This window comes from Tachypleus tridentatus, chromosome 13, assembly GCF_004210375.1.
Source record: "Tachypleus tridentatus isolate NWPU-2018 chromosome 13, ASM421037v1, whole genome shotgun sequence".
Lineage (NCBI taxonomy): Eukaryota > Metazoa > Arthropoda > Merostomata > Xiphosura > Limulidae > Tachypleus > Tachypleus tridentatus.
Window position 1 is genome coordinate 96752461 of NC_134837.1, and position 17946 is coordinate 96770406.

General features: G+C 30.2%; 1 protein-coding gene and 1 long non-coding RNA gene across 3 annotated transcripts in view; one reads left to right on the top strand and one right to left on the bottom strand.

Moving 5' to 3' along the window:
- LOC143237459 (uncharacterized) overlaps positions 1-11475 on the top strand; it is a 38045-nt gene extending 26570 nt beyond the window's left edge. Inside the window, exons 3-4 of the long non-coding RNA XR_013020076.1 lie at positions 9094-9289; positions 11354-11475. This is a non-coding gene — a long non-coding RNA (uncharacterized LOC143237459). The remainder of the gene's footprint in view (positions 1-9093; positions 9290-11353) is intronic.
- LOC143237456 (putative nuclear hormone receptor HR3) overlaps positions 1-17946 on the bottom strand; it is a 69602-nt gene that overhangs the window by 5476 nt on the left and 46180 nt on the right. For both annotated transcript variants that reach the window (XM_076476729.1, XM_076476730.1), the window contains 6 exons: positions 11323-11542; positions 9133-9341; positions 6047-6168; positions 4910-5042; positions 4585-4692; positions 4088-4204 (listed from right to left, as the gene is read on the bottom strand). In XM_076476729.1, the coding sequence (XP_076332844.1) occupies positions 4088-4204; positions 4585-4692; positions 4910-5042; positions 6047-6168; positions 9133-9341; positions 11323-11542 (909 nt within the window). The remainder of the gene's footprint in view (positions 1-4087; positions 4205-4584; positions 4693-4909; positions 5043-6046; positions 6169-9132; positions 9342-11322; positions 11543-17946) is intronic.

Below are 17946 nucleotides of genomic sequence, written 5' to 3' on the forward strand. Positions count from 1 at the left end.
CCTAGCCATTTCATAATTATCAGAAACAAGCCTTCCTTTACCATCTCTTTACAGCATTACCCAATCCTAACATTTTGTTTACCCTTAATGTACTTTAAAAAATACTTTTAAATTTTACACTTTTAGATATCCTTTTTTCATAAATCTATTTTGATGCCATAGTTTCCTGTCTGACAAACATTCTTGATAACTTAAACCTCCCATCATAGCAGTTAATTCAAATTTCTTAAAATTGTGATACTTTTCTTTAATTTTATTTCTTATACACTTTGTTAGACAACTCAGATTTTTACTTGCAGCCACTTTTTCTTTCTATGAGGAATATTTAAAAATGCATCTTTATAAATATTCCATATTTGATCAGTGTCTGCCTTGATCACAAAAGATAATTCTTACATCTCTTCAAAATTAGCTTTTTCAAAATCTGTAACCAAAATATCATTATACCCAATTTCCACATGCATAAAAATATTAAACTTAATACAGCAATGATCACTTGCACCCAGATATTTCCCAATTTCCACCCTTATGATCATTTCTATATTTAAAGTTAACAACAAATCTAAAACAGCATTGTTTCTAGAAGGTTTCTTGACTAATTGGTGAAGAAATCCATCATTAACAGTTTCCAAAAAATTTTTTCTCCTTCATGGTTTGACTCTAGCATTTCTCAATCAATATGTCTGAAATTAAAATCACCCATAATTATGACCTCAATTCACAGCTTAAATCTTAACTTCACTGTAAAGTTTCTTACTAATTTCACCAGTATTATCTGTTAGTTTGTAACAAATTCCCACTAAAACCCTTTTTACATCCACTAATATTAACCCAAATGGATTCAGTCTTCTCACTACAGTCTTTGATACCCTCAACTTCAATGGGATGTAACTCAAATTTTAGATACAAAGCCACCAATTCCATCCCTCTTTAGTACCCTATTCCTATTAAATAACCTATAACCTCGTATTTCAGTTGTTTGTACTATATCAAAACCTATTCCCACCAGTGTCCTAGTCATCTGTTTTATTTCTTATACTTCTAGCATTACAATAACAACAATCATGCCTATTCTTAGAACTACTTCTGTACTCATTTCCTATGCTAAAAATTTCTATACGTCTTATTTCTTTTGCATTTAGTTTACAGCTGAGTTACTAACTTTTTCAAACATGACAGATCATACTCTATTTAAATGTAATCTATCCATTCCAATAAGCTCCCTTTTCCTATGGAACTGATCCAACAAGCCAATCTGTTCATCCTCACATATTGAACTAAGCCTAGCTTTAGCTCTGATGAACTACTGACAATTTCATCTCCACAATTAATTCTTGGCAATATCCCTGACACAATTAATTGTGGTCTTCTTTAGTAAATGCCTTTACCAACCCCTTGGACTTATTAATTACTCCTTCTGACCTACCTTTCATCAGCCCCTACATGCATCACAATAACTGCATCATTGCTAACTCCCTTTACTGTATTTCTTTTTCTGTCAGTATATCATTCACCTATGCTTCTGGGTTGCATAATCTAATTTTTCCCCCTATTTACCTCACAGATTATCCTATTAACATGATATCACTGTGTGTGGATTCAGTTCTGACAACTTTAGCTTCATTTGAGCCATTCTGACATAGTTATAAACAGTTGGAAAAGCAAGATTTATTAAAATGGTTCTTTTTTATTTTAAATGTATATTCATGTGCATCTCTTACTACAGACTAGTCATAAAACTTTCAACTGTTTAGAGGTACTACAATATCTTAAAATATGTTACTAACAACTTCATCCCATTTTCATTATTTACACATTTCTAAAGGAACTACTTTACATGCAAATCCAAACAAGAGAGGCAAATGGAAGTTTATAAAATCTTAGATAACAATATGATATCAATTAGGCTCTCACAGGTTTAGTGAGAAAAACTTTAAAGTGTTTTATTAAATTACTTTATTGTAATTAAATGAAGTCATGCACTATTGATTTCTAAAAACTTCATAAATTTAGCCATCACAGTTATCTCATCTCGTCAAATATTTTTAAGCCATATTTAATACTATTTTTTATGGCAATATTTGCTTGTCCAATATCAATCTGAAGCTTTACAAGATATTACTTTTAATTTCTTCTTGAGATATCTTATTAATGAATGTGATTCATTTATAAGCTGCACTCTTTTTTATTTGTTTGTATTTAAGCACAAAATTACACAATATGCTATGAGTGCTGTACCTACTAAGGATATCAAAAGTCTGGTTTTTAAGAATTACAAGCTTTCAAACTTAATACTGGGCCACAGGGGGGAGGGTCTAGTGAACCAGTGGCCTTCACTTATAGGGCCACTTTAATTCATATTCAATGCATGTATTACTGTTTTACACTTTCCTAGATTAATGATCTCATCCTAGATAAATGTGCTTTTGTAAAATACTTGAGCTCCTTAACACAGTGGGTGAAAAGATTTATTTTTGTGAAAGCCTTGGGGACAATTCTTTTGGTACTACTTAGAAGTTGGCAAGTCCAGTAGTTTAGGAGGAGTTACATGATAGATACATACTGAATCTTACATAGATGTAAATTTTAAATAATGCTAACTGTAAAAGCAACAAGGACCAAAAACAAACAAACAAACAAATTTTTGCACTTCTTAAGTCTATATTATTTCTCTAAATTCTAAAATATATCCAGAATATTTTAACAGCTCATTTGTTTCAAACTTTCTGGCAGAACTAAAGATATCTGAACCAATTATTATTATTATCATCATATTCATTTTCTCACATATCAACAATTATTCATTTTCAAAAACTTTGTTTGTTTGTTTTTCTTTCAGCAAAGCCACATTGAGCTATCTGCTGAGTCCACCAAGGTTAAGCGAACCTCTAATTTTAGTGTTGTAAGTCCATAGACTTACCACTGTACCAGTGGAGAATGCATTTTCAAACAAAACAAAGTTGACAAAACAACATTGAAAATTTGTTTAAATGCTCAATTAATCAGTTTAAAAAAGAACAATGTAAATGTTAAACTAATAACTGAATGCTTTATCTTCATTAAGACTTCATAATAGACTACTTATTGACATTCCACACGAAAAAATTATTCTTGATCCCTTTGGAATTAGAGAGTATTTAAATTTATAGAAATTATATAGAAATATTAATAATTTAAATTTGTAAATCTAAATATAAATAGTATAATTTTGTACATATATATGAAAAACAGAACTAATTTAGAAATGTTCAACCGTTTACTTTAAAACCTACTAAATTCCCTTTGAGCTTTTAACTATATATACTAACAAAGACAATTGATGTTGTATACTGTGCAAGGATTAGAAAGTTTCTAATACTGTTAAAAATTAAAAACACTAGGCATATTGGAAGATACCATGAAGAAAATTAAACATGTTACTTCAGAAGTATGTAAGATCACTAATTATACTAGAATACTTTAAAAATGTACATTTTTCTTTATCAAGAACAAAATACTGATGTAAATCTACCCTCCACCATGCAGCAGTTAAACACATGTTTCTCTTTTGGAGTGAGCAAGTTAATTTTTGAAGTTATTTTTAACACTGGAATATGCAGTTCAAAATTATATATTTTTGAAATGGAATTTTATAAGTAATCCAAGAATAAAGTTCTCTGGGCTTGGCTAATGAGATAAAAGAAACAACAACAACCTACAAATACAGTATCATAACAGTTTAATAGTTCAATTTATTTTGACTGCAATATATATAAATGTGTACCCTTTGTATCCAATGAACAAGCTATTACTAATGCTAAAGGATTTTCTTTCTTTTTAAGTGCAAATCTACACAATGAGCTATCTGTGCTATGCCTACCATGGCTACTGAAACCCAGTTTTTAGCAGTGTTAACCCTCAGACTTATCGATGTATCATTAGGTGTGCTAAATAGAAGAGAAATTCAAAGTGAAAACATCCTGAATCACTAAATTATTAAAGATAAAGAAGAAAAAGGTGTTTTATTTTACTAAATTTATGGATTAGTATTAAAATAATATTCATGCTTCAATTAATATTAAAACAGATTCAGGACAAAATTTCTTACCTGGAGAAAGCAAAACAAAAGCAGAAAACAAGGCTAACTCCGTATCTGACAGTTTATGTTCTGCCACACTCTTTGCAAATTCAAAACTGCTAGTGACAAGTTTCATCTCTGTTGTATCTATTTTAAAAGAGACATATTTTCATAACATTTTCAAGTCTGATAACTTTGCAATCAGACAAATTATGGTAGCTAATAAAGTAGATATTTGGAGGCCCTTAGAATTTTTAATTTTCTACTAAATATTCACAGATGAATAATTCTTTCTATCAAGATAAAATGTAGTGCTTTCTCTACCCATACCATCCATTTTTACATATATAAATATATCTATTGGTTCTAGAGAGGTAAAATATCTGATGACAACTGAATTTTATTTGAACCAAAAAACAATAAATATCAACATAATGATATAGTACTGTGATATCACACATCTAATGTAAGAAGTAATAATATTAATAATAAAAAAGTTAAACATCTGTGGTTTGGTATTTGCTCACCTGATGTCATGAAAGCTTCATAGGATAAAAGATTCTCTCCGTATAGAACTGAACCCGTGCTTAGGTCAAAGTACCGACTCATCCGTAACAAAACCAGTTCGAAACTTCCTATGGAAAAAAACAAAGCCATTGTTGGTTGCTACTATAACCTTATTTGTTTTAGGTCTTTGATTCAATAAACAAAGCATGAATACAGCTTTGGCTGTTTTCAATACATGCTAGATACTCCTGTATACTAACTATTTAGCAAAGTGCAAGTAATGATATATTATAAAAAAGGAGATCATTGTTACCATGTATGATTAAAATAACTAATTATCTTTACCAGCTTTCAACAATACAATCTGGTCATCTTGTGACAATTTCATAAAACCTGGAACCATCTTGGCAAACTCTATTATTTGCTGGACAATTGCTGTAAGCTTCTGTGCACAATCCAACCAAAGTTCATCTTGTGTCTGAAAAAATAAAAAGGGTTTTATTAACAACAGAAAACTAGTACATGACAAATAAAAAAATAATAATAAATTGTATTACTTGTTAGATAATGCATATCATTTTAAATATTTTTGTGAATACTTCCTCGTCCCATCAATAAAAATGAACTCAAACAAGTAACTGCATGAAATTTAATCTTTTTATTATTTCTCTATATGTGAACAAGAGGGAATCTTCAATAACCATGGAACTTGAAATTCTTTTAGGTAGGAGAAGAGTAAATTAATGACAAGACTTTTTTTCCCTTTTTACTGCTATACTTTTGTGCACCAGCAATACCAAGCATCAGGCACACAGAGACCTTATTTAATTTTATTACTCATCAGAATCTCTAACAACCTACCCTCAAACTGAAGTTACGTTAGGCAAGATTAAAACTAATGAATCCATAAGACCTTGGGCATGGTCAAATACATCATCAAAAGGGTTCGAACTCCTAAGCCCAAAACTGCAATTAGCTCTTAAATCTGTCACAAGATGATAGAGCTATGAGCTAAACATTTGTTCTTGAAAATAAAAACAACTTGGAGCCATTCTATGAGCTGCTATGCTGTGGTTAAAAATAGCCATTAATAAGGAATAAATAAAACTAATTTCTCATACTTCAATAAGCAAAATTTATTTTATTTGAACTCAACTTTTTTCTAGTGTTATGAAGTTGATTTCTGCCTACTGAAACAACTCATTTCTGCCTATAGTAATCATCACCAATAAACAAGATACACTGTGTTACCAAAATACGTCTGAGTTTTTAGGATGCAAAGTTATTTTTCTACAAAGAACTAAGGAAACTGAAAGTTGAAATTGCTACTCTCAACCATTATCTTGCATACTTGATCACCAGTTGTAAACTGGCACTTGAGGATTAAGAGTACACAATGTGCTTTATCTAAATTATTAGTCTATAAATATTTAAACTTTACCTTTGAAGAAAATATCAAAGTACAATGAAAAAAGAACTTGCCATGTTTTTATAATACAAAAGAAGAGAGACGTCTTGGGGCTTTCTCGCAAGATCTATTATCTGGTCTGTTGTATACAAAGAAGTACGACTGTGTGCCTCAGTGACAGTCTTCGCTAACAACTCTATAAAAGAATGACAATAATTTTTACAACACTCATAATTCATGATACTAACAAATATGTTGAAACTTTAGTTATGACAGACTTGTGCATAAATAAAAACAAAATACAAAATCAATATTATTAATGCATGATAAAACTATTTAACAATCAGTTACATTTCTACATGTTTTCATAGTTTAATAATTCCATCTATGGTCAGTCGCAACGAAGGCAGTGTGAAACCTCTGAAACACGTAGAGTTGTGGCGAATGAACTTAAATAACTAAATATTTTTTTTACTGTATATTTTAAAGAAATGTTTTTATGCTTTTGCATTTGACAGTTATGTTTCTTAACAATGTCTGGTTAAACATTTGGATAATGTTTTTTTTCACTACATTTTGGCAGAAATGTCTCTTTGATAAAGGGGTAATGTTTGACACTTACTTTTTAATACATTATACACTTTAAGTTATGTATATGTATGTTGAGCTAAGGAATCTTCTCTAGTATGTGTCTGTACATTTGTCAATATATTCAATAATAAATGAACAGCATGCACTCCATCTGTTTTTTTTCTTTTGGAAATAATATGTGTATATGCACATTTGAAACAAGTTAACACATGTACAAAAAATTCCTTACATTATAGAAGTCACAGTTATATCTTAAACACTATACAGTTGTCTTCTTGTTGTCAAAAGTACACTTAAGCCAATTCCATTGCTTTAACAAGTTGACAAGTCAAACTATTTTTCTTTATTTTTATCACAGAATCTATCAATGTATAATTCACTTATTTCTTTCTGGTTTTTTTCATTGCAACAGCATTGATGTATAACCCACTAGCACTGTCTTGTGAGTTTGAGCAGTTATATTCTGATCTTCCTACATTTGCCTGCTTTTTCATATTTAGGCCTACTTCCATATGATCCTCTGCTTTTATCAAACTCCACACAGGCAGATTCAAATGTTTTATAACAGCTTTTGATGAGACAAATTATTTTCATAAGATGTCAGAAAACTGTTAATCTCATTTTAACATATCAACTGTTAGGCTATTCATTCCTATGACAGTCAACTCTACATCTTCTAACTTTTCTCTAATCAAAATTCTCTTTTAATTGGCTTTATTTTTGGCTCTCTTCCCACTCTCTGGTCTCTCGTCTAATCACAGTTATTTATATATCTCATTAAGATGTTTCAGAAATTTTTGTAGCTTCAACATCAATGGTTTACAAACACAACTTCCAATAACTGCCTGCTTTAAACTCTGATTATGAAAAACTAAACAATCATGAAACATTAACTGACAAAATAAATTAATTAAGACTAGGTACACTAAACAGTGAATTCATTTGATTTTCATGTGATGACAGAATTTCAAATAGTAATGTAAATAATTACTATTTCTTGAACAACAGTTAAATATCACCTTTATTCTGGCTGATTCAGGAGTCCATTCATAGGCAAATAAATAATTAAAGGTAAGTTGTAGAAAAATTATTATTTATGATATGGAATGAAGTGTTGTATATCTGTCTTGTGTTAGTGTCATTACAGTCATTTAAAGTCATGACCTTTGAAACTTTAGTTACTGGGCATTGTACACTAAATATGTTAGTTGCAAAGTTGTAGAGAAAAACAAATAAGACATTTAAACCATAAATCACCCAAACTTACCAACAAAAACTAGAATTATAGGCATAAGTACAGATAAGTAAACATCCTTACAATATTATTAAATGACACCAGACAAATGGTAGCTACTCAAATGTGACAAACACCAAAACAATGCTTTCATTGTCAATACTGGTTGCTGTTCTTTGTCTTTCCATATGGTGGCAACACAGAGGAGTTTGTAGGATGAAGCCACTGACATTTTCTGTATCATCTGGTTAGAATGATAGCATTCCTCTCAGAACTGTTTGGCATATTGTCTGGCAGTAGCCCAAGCATTCTGATGGTGTTCTCTCTATACATTAAGCAGTTCTTCAACTTTATTCTTGTGATATCGTTTCAACAATCTGGAAACAGCTGAAGCACAATGATTGTGTCCTACCTTATGTAAGGGTCTTGAATACATTTAGACCTTCTGGACCCTTCAAGGGTGCAATATTCTGGTTATTCAAAATCTCGACATTACTCCTCAAACCTAGACTTGTGTAACAACTGTTACTACAGCAGGATTTTGATCTTCCTTAGAACAGTTCTATAAACACAAGACAGGTTGATTTATGTCTAATAACTCTTATTCTTGAGGAGCAATTTTGGTAATTTTTGGTTTAAAATGTTTTATTTATTACTGGCTATATCCCTGATATTGTCATGGGATAGAGCCACAACATCTCATTGTACATGACTAATAGTAATTTCCTATATTCTCCATTTGTGAATTATTTCCCTGTCAATGGACTTCTGAATCATCTGTATATATTTGTGTGTGAGGATAGAAATACATTCCTTATTTTTATATTTTATACTGATAAATTTGAAAAGCTGAAATTGATACTAATAGTTTCCTAATGACGATCACCACTGATGTACAAAAACCGTTCAGAATACCAAATGTTTCCTATATGTATATACAAATATACATGTATGTATATATGTGTATATACTGATATATTCAAAGTAAAAAAAAATATTAGTTTAAAAATGGTACATACAGCCTATAGTCACATTTGCTATTCAACACCCATTTCATCTTGAGAATTAATTTTTCTATAAGAGACTCACCTCCCACAGACTTATTTATGTAGCAGATTACCTTCCATTTTCATAAAAGCATAAAAAAATGACTACATCAAAAAGTTTTAAACTGTTAGTTTTATTCACAGCTTTATTCATTGTTAATTGTATGAAAATGATGATTTATACATTATTGTTTGTTACTTCTATGTTTTATTAAACTTAAATTTTGTTTTTTCTTTTCTTGTTTTTAAGAGATTTTAAACAAAATATCCTGTTATCTACTTGACTTACTCAAATGAGAATTGTTTGATATTGTGGTGGATGGGACCGTAACTGTAAGGAGACCATTAGAATCTGGTAAGGAAGTTTCCAACTGCTGTCGCTGGTCATAAGTTGTACTGTCTACAAAGTCTGTTCCAGACAAATCAAATGTCATGGCTTGAGGAGTGTAGGTATAACCATTAGGTGTATAAGTACTAAGGTCTCCATTATAGGCATATCTACAAAAATAACAGAAAGCATTAGCACAAGCTGTTTCTCACTTGTCAAAGAGGTTCAATTATTATATTTAAAAAGCATTTACCTATTGTACCTGTGGAAACATTGTTTTCAGGTAGCAATCACCTGATATACCTATTAAGATGTTGTAACTACTAACAAAATATGTTACTAGCAACCAGTATCAATTTTGAGTAACAATATCATTCCAGAAGCTAATAAGAAATAAAGCTAAATGAAAGTTTTTCACATTATATGTTTATTTCACTTTAACATTAATAATGCATTTGATACCTTTACTTCAAGCTCGTACACTTCATTGTAATATTTATAAAATATTTCTATATACAAAGCACAAAAGATCTATGTGTCTGTCTGTTTGTTTTTTCTAACTACTCCTAGATTGCTGGACGAATCTTAACCAAGCATTGCGGGATGATAATTTGGAACAAGAAAAGGCACACACAAAGTGTGGGTGGAGGGCACACAAACATCTTATGTATCTCAGAATGTGCTAGCTCTCTTCATGGAGAAATGTAATGGAAAAACATCACTGCCACTTTCGTAATACTACATATTCTTCAACTGAAGTTTCTACTCTTACAGCAACCATAAAGTTGATAAGAACAGTTTCTTGAGATATATCCTACTTTGACCCATTAACTTTCGATTTTAGCCAATAAGATACTTCTGGCCAATGACCATCAATTAACTAATCATGTGAAACACTGTGGAAGTACATTAAGAGTTGGTTGTGATAGCAGGTAACAGAGAGCACACATACCATCAATAATTTGGTTGGTACCACTTTCTTCAAAGCCACTCTGACCAATGCACAGTGTGTACTATGTTTTAAGTAAATACATATTGAGTTCTTAAACTTAATACAAAACTTTTGGTGAGGTAACAATATAATATTTTATGAGTAAAGAGTGTAAAATTTATCATAGTATCCATTCCACACTTTTTCTGGACAAAGGACAGATACATCAGTTTGTCTGATTATGTTCTTGAATGTCTGTGTCTATATACACATACACATATATACAAATGCACACACACTGAAGTGCATTACTGGGTTACATAAAAGTTACTTAATTCTAACTTTCAAACCATAACATTACCCAAGCAGAATTAATATGCACAAGATTATTTAGAATGCCATCACAGAGTATGCAAAATATGGATGGCACTTATATTTAAGAGCTATCAGATACATCAGTTTGACATAAACAAACAAATGAAATTAAAATATTTGCAAAAAACTGTAAAGGATACAATTCCAGAAAGATAGCTATGATGCAATGCACTCAAAAAGCACTGTGATATCCTATATCTCCTATCAAATTTTAAATGTAGAAAAATAATTTGTCATGAAAATACAATCACATAACTTAAGGGGATCAAAGCTGAGGTTCTTAGCACCAATCACTATGTGGGGGCAACTAAAGGGTATGGTAGTAACTCTTAAGTTTAGAATTAGACTACAATACTCAAAAGTTATATAATTATAATGTAAAAAAAATAATAAAAAGTTAGCATTACCTTCTTATACATTATGATGAAATGCAATAAAATAATAAATACACTTTTACCAAAGACACACACACACACACATTGCAGCAATTTTAGTCTTACTTTTGCTTAGTTATGCAGTTCTATGAAGGTATATAATGCTCAAATGAATAATGTAAATTAATAATGCCTAATTAATAGCTAAACTATTTTCCTTTTTTAGGAATAAATGGAAGATTAAAATACAGCATTATTTCTTTAGGGTAAGAGACATTCTCCCTATACTTACAAGTTCTCTCAAATCACACTGTAATAGTATATTCAGTAGGTATTTTCTCACAATTTTTATTTTTATAACTCAAATTACAACGTTTAATGCAGTAAACTTATTGAAAGTTTTAAATTAATAACTTATTAACTGACTTAATATTTCAAGTTGATTAAACATTTCCATTTGCAGTTACATACCCTCCATTAATATAAGGTGGATTTTGATTAGATGAGGACGGTTGTTGCTGGTCGAAGACGGAACTATCTGGTGATGTCTCCGTGGTTTGTGGTAGTGCTGGATGTTGTTGTGGTGGGCCTTGTTGCTGAGAATGAGGACGGACTAGTTGGGATCTATGAAATCTAACTTCATCTTCTACCTTTTCTCTTTGTTTCTTGGACATCCTTCCAAACTTGACAGCTAATGAGAAGATAGTATGTATCACTATCTGAATAAAACCACAAGTAAATTCAGGAAGACTGTCTTGCTGGTTCCCCAGTTATTCTGAATAAAGAGCCGGTTAATTTAAGAAAATAGTAGTTAGTATTTATCACTCTTGCTACAGGCTCAGCCAAATCAGCCAAGTTTGAGATACCAAATTAACATCTATACATTCTGTACCCTATATTATAATGTTTTACCAAATTAACATTCTCTACCCTATATTATAATGTTTTACCAAATTAACATTCTCTACCCTATATTATAATGTTTTACCAAATTAACATTCTCTACCCTATATTATAATGTTTTACCAAATTAACATTCTCTACCCTATATTATAATGTTTTACCAAATTAACATTCTCTACCCTATATTATAATGTTTTACCAAATTAACATTCTCTACCCTATATTATAATGTTTTACCAAATTAACATTCTCTACCCTATATTATAATGTTTTACCAAATTAACATTCTCTACCCTATATTATAATGTTTTACCAAATTAACATTCTCTACCCTATATTATAATGTTTTACCAAATTAACATTCTCTACCCTATATTATAATGTTTTACCAAATTAACATTCTCTACCCTATATTATAATGTTTTACCAAATTAACATTCTCTACCCTATATTATAATGTTTTACCAAATTAACATTCTCTACCCTATATTATAATGTTTTACCAAATTAACATTCTCTACCCTATATTATAATGTTTTACCAAATTAACATTCTCTACCCTATATTATAATGTTTTACCAAATTAACATTCTCTACCCTATATTATAATGTTTTACCAAATTAACATTCTCTACCCTATATTATAATGTTTTACCAAATTAACATTCTCTACCCTATATTATAATGTTTTACCAAATTAACATTCTCTACCCTATATTATAATGTTTTACCAAATTAACATTCTCTACCCTATATTATAATGTTTTACCAAATTAACATTCTCTACCCTATATTATAATGTTTTACCAAATTAACATTCTCTACCCTATATTATAATGTTTTACCAAATTAACATTCTCTACCCTATATTATAATGTTTTACCAAATTAACATTCTCTACCCTATATTATAATGTTTTACCAAATTAACATTCTCTACCCTATATTATAATGTTTTACCAAATTAACATTCTCTACCCTATATTATAATGTTTTACCAAATTAACATTCTCTACCCTATATTATAATGTTTTACCAAATTAACATTCTCTACCCTATATTATAATGTTTTACCAAATTAACATTCTGTACCCTATATTATAATGTTTTACCAAATTAACATTCTGTACCCTATATTATAATGTTTTACCAAATTAACATTCTGTACCCTATATTATAATGTTTTACCAAATTAACATTCTGTACCCTATATTATAATGTTTTACCAAATTAACATTCTCTACCCTATATTATAATGTTTTACCAAATTAACATTCTGTACCCTATATTATAATGTTTTACCAAATTAACATTCTGTACCCTATATTATAATGTTTTTCGTTATCTTCATGAAATTTACAAGCTTCCAGTAAGCTTTAAGAGTCTTTTACTGAAAATTTTTTTAATGACATATTTTTAAAGTACTGACTGCTCTGAGTATAAAGTAATTTTTGTGTTAAGATTAAAATTACTTTGCTCCATCTGAAAATTCATAAATTTCACATAATCTATAAAATGTGATGAATATATTTCACTCTTTTTTCCATAAAACTTTACATTTTATCTGTTATTTCCTTTTTCCCCTTATCCTTTTTTTTTCTTTCTAAAATGATTTTAAATTGTAGCATGACACTACAGTTATTTATCCTAAACAGCTTTAAAACTATGAAAGTAAACATCTGTTTCTACTTAAATTTAAACTGTTTTATTACCATTTGAACCATATTTAACTAATATTTTCACCATAAGTTGTAAGTCACTTGGGGAACATGCAGCTTATGTTACCCTGGGAATAACAGCAACACATGGACTACTTCCAAGCCTACCTCATAAAAAGCTTCAAGTTTTTCTTTTTTACTTTACCTTATCTTAACCTAAAAATGCTTCCAATTTTTACATTTCAATTACTTTTTTAAATAATAAATAAAAAATACACATGAAAAACAAGAAATATAGTACTTACCTTGGTCTTTTGTTTTGTAAACTGTCAATAAAACTTAACCCTACTCTTCTATACTAATAGTATTACTGCATAAAATAATTTCTTATTTAATTAAGTAATGCATCAAAGGAAACAGAATAATAACAGTTCATAAATAGACAATGTCCTATAATCATCGCAATTTTTAGTCATGCCACAAAGCTACTAAAAACTGTGCGAAGCTCATTGATATGTTTCCTTCAGGAATAAATTTTGAAATGGAAGCAAAATAAACAATTGCCTGCAAAGGAAACAATGTAATATGTCATTTAGTAGATTAAAACTTTGATTTTCTATTGGTTGTGAATAACATAGTGTTAAACACCAGACAGAATGCAGCAAGATGGTCTGATTTTATAATTTATGGTTGTCTAACCAAATAAATTTGAAGACTATAAAAGTTATGCTTTACCTGAGTGATAACATTTTAATGATAATTTACATTATATTTCCTATTTCTTGGAGGACTGGTAAATAAATTAGAGAAGAATGGATGTCTAGAAATCAACTGTCAAAATATTTAATCTAGGAGACACTGACATTTAAAAGAAAAATTGCCTTATAAAATAATGAACCTAAAATGTATATAATATTAAAATATGGATAATTAGCATTTATTCATATACCATGCTAATAAAGTATTTTAATTAAATGTTAAATGTACCCAGTAAAACTATGCATGATGCTCAGAAAATGATGCCTATATGGGAATAAAGTTTTAAATGGAAGCAAAATAAACAATTCCCTGCATAGAAAACAATATAATATGTCCTTTAACAAATTAAAAAGAGCCCGACTAAGGGGATAAAGGCTGCCATAAAAAAAAACCATTTCCAAATGCAAGCTGTAATAAAGGAAGCAGTAAAGAACTGAAAGCTCCATTGAATGAAGTTGAAAAGGAGAAGGTTGTGCCCAACTGAAATGGATGCTGAAAAAAAAACACCCAAATGGACAAATTGTGCAAGTTGCAGGAATGACTTCTTCAACTTGATTAAACAGCCCACTCAAGCTATGTCCACAAGCAGAGGATGTGTGTGAGGGGTAGAATCCTGTTTGAAATGAGTTTATAAAAACTCAAATGCTTGTTCAATTACTGTTTGAAATGAGTTAAGAGTAGCCAGTAATCCATATAATGATGAAAGCACAACTCAAGAGCAGGCAAGTGACAAGATAATGAATACTCTGACCACCCAGCAAAAAAGTACAGAATCAAATCAAGCCCAAAACTAATAAACCATCCCATGGTGTGAAAACCAAACACAGGGTCATGACTAAGTTGAGATATGCAAATAAGCATTTGCCATGTCCATCTTAATCATCTATAAACCTGGAAAAAAAATCCACCTGAGAGTGAGAAATGACTCACCAATTTTTAACTCAAGAATAATCTTCAAACTCAAAAACCAGAGTGATAATAAACAATAAACCAAATCAAACAATCAGGTACAAATTTCTGAGTAAATTCCTACCTGAAATAGTGAAATACAGGGTTGAAGAATTAAAGAAAATAGCATGGAGTTAAATTTCATTTACAAAACTGAAAGTAAGTAGAATACAGGATTAAAATAAAATGAATCCAGATATAAATTTATAGTCAAACATAATTAATGAACCAAAAATATAGTAAAAAATTAATTACTAAACATTCTGGACTAAAGAACCAAAATAAACATTCAGGTTAAGCACAACAGAATACATTATTAAAAAAATGAAAATGAAAACTTCCAGCTACTAAAACTAAATCTTTGACAAATCTCAAATATCACACAGAAAATCCAGGAATAAATGACAAGAAACAAAAAGTTAACAAATATTTGTCACACAAACCAAAAGAAGTATAATACTAGGAAAACAATATCTGGCAACAAAATACAATGCATAATAAGCAGAAAACAAATCATAATGAACAAGAAAAAATGGATTCAGCTTTTAAATTATAGCAAATAAATGCACCAATTATTAGAGAATTTAGAAATGAAGAGACACAAATGCAACTTATTTCAACATAATAAAACACAAACCTTAGAAATCAATGAAAGGAAAATGACAGCTGAACACAGCTGTTAAAAAAATTTCAATTGAAAAAAACTCATACAAAAATAACAAAGGTAAAGGTAATAAAATAAATAAATGAGACCTTTGGAGTCAAACTGTATCAAAAATCACTAGCTTTCCTTGGCCATGTTTTGAGCCAATTCCTTCTTTTAAGCCAGAAACAAGCCTATCAATTAATAACAAGTGACTACAGGATGCTCTGAAAAAATATTATATAAAAAATATAGTGATGGGAAGACATGTTCAGGGGTGAGAATAGATTTACTCCACTGGATGCAATAAATTACCTCAACTCTTTATGGGTTTGATGTGGAGAAATGTTTCATCAAATAATGCACAGATCTTCTGCTGGGAGATTGAAGTAGTGTGGACAACAGGGCTTTTGTTGTGACTGGAACATCTATGAGGTAGTATGGTCCTACCCTAATATTATTGTCTTTGAACCAAATTGCCAAGTTTAGTTCGTTCCAGGCTGATCAACCACACTGTTTCTTGGGTTGAGTAGCATTCTCCAGAAGTTGGCAGTGTCAGTGTGATGTTCATAATCACAGAATAAAAAATATTCAATTACTGTGGAACAATGGTAACAAGAACAGAAGACCTTGCTATTCAAAATAGCCAGTGATCAAGAAATATGTCTTTTGTTTGTTTGTTATTTTTAACAGTAAAAGTTAAGGTTGGAAATTCAAAACTGATTCAGCCTCTGATGGTTCAGAAGTTCAGCAAGAAGTACAAGGTTAAAGGAAAACACATTACAGGTTATCATACAACTTAAATACAATTTCTCCAGTTTTAGTACACAGAACACTAGAGTTTAATTTTTTTTCCACAGATGTTGAATTGTTTTTTGTAAGGAACCACTAAATAGTCACACTCCATATCAAGCCATTGTCTAGCATTGCACAACAGGAGGCCAGTACTGGTACTAACCCATTATACACAACAAGTTACCAAACATCTTCTAGTTGAAGAAGAAGCACACCACATCAAATGGGATGTGACGTTACTAATATGATTCTTGATGTGGTACTGATTCCCGATTAGCAGCTTTACAAACACTGGCCACTTCTCTTAACCCTGAAAAGTCAAATATTACATGGCTACATTCCAACACCAACAAGCTTGAATGAAAACAATATCTTCATGTCTAACTTGCTTCTACATTCAATTATATTCACTTTTACCAAATGAATATTGAGAAAATATTTAACAAAAGGTTGGAAATAGTTAGGTTCTACTAATCAAACTTATTCTACTTAAAAACAAGCCAATGTTCAGGATTTTACCCTATTTAAAGTAACAAGATTTACAGATATTTCAGTCATCCACAATTGGGCATATCACTTCACACTACCAACTGATATGGTATATTCTTCACTTATGTGGTGTATATCAAACCATTGCTTTCATTATGTATAGTGAAGAATTAAACACTTATAAATATTTCAGTTTATTAACATAAACCAAATATATTCTCCAATGATATCAGAGGAGCATAAAACAATAGTAAGAGTTAATCATTGTGGTGTTTACTAAACAGAAATGTTTCAATAATCAAGGCAAAAACTATGCTCTCTGTAGATTTACTTTCAAGTACCTAAAAGAAAACCTACAAACAAATACATGTGACATCATAAAAATATTTATTTAATAAATGTATATACTTGCAGTATATGACAAACCAACACTGACATTCAAACAATCTACAGTAAATAATGTATAATCATATCCAGTTGCTAACATCTGTGGCTATTCTTTCCTACTGTGATGTCAGGAAAACCTTTGCTATCTATTATAACATGAAAATACAGTAAATACAGGCAAACTTAAGTTGAAATGGGCCTTCCACTGAAATTCACACAGTCTGCAAGTTACAGCATACATTAGTGTTGACTGATTAATTGAAATTTCAATCAAATTTTGATGATTATTTTAATCACTGAAATCAAATTTACACAATTACTTAATACCTATTATTTGATAGATTGTTCAGAGTATTCATGATGAGTATGCCCAAATGGGCAGCAACTGCCTCTTGTTGAAAACACATATGCAGAAGACAATGTATCAAAATCCTTCTGTCTTTCATCTTCATGTAAGCGAGGGTAAGCTGTTGCAGATCCTTTATAGTATCCTGATGGATCGAGAAGGATGTGT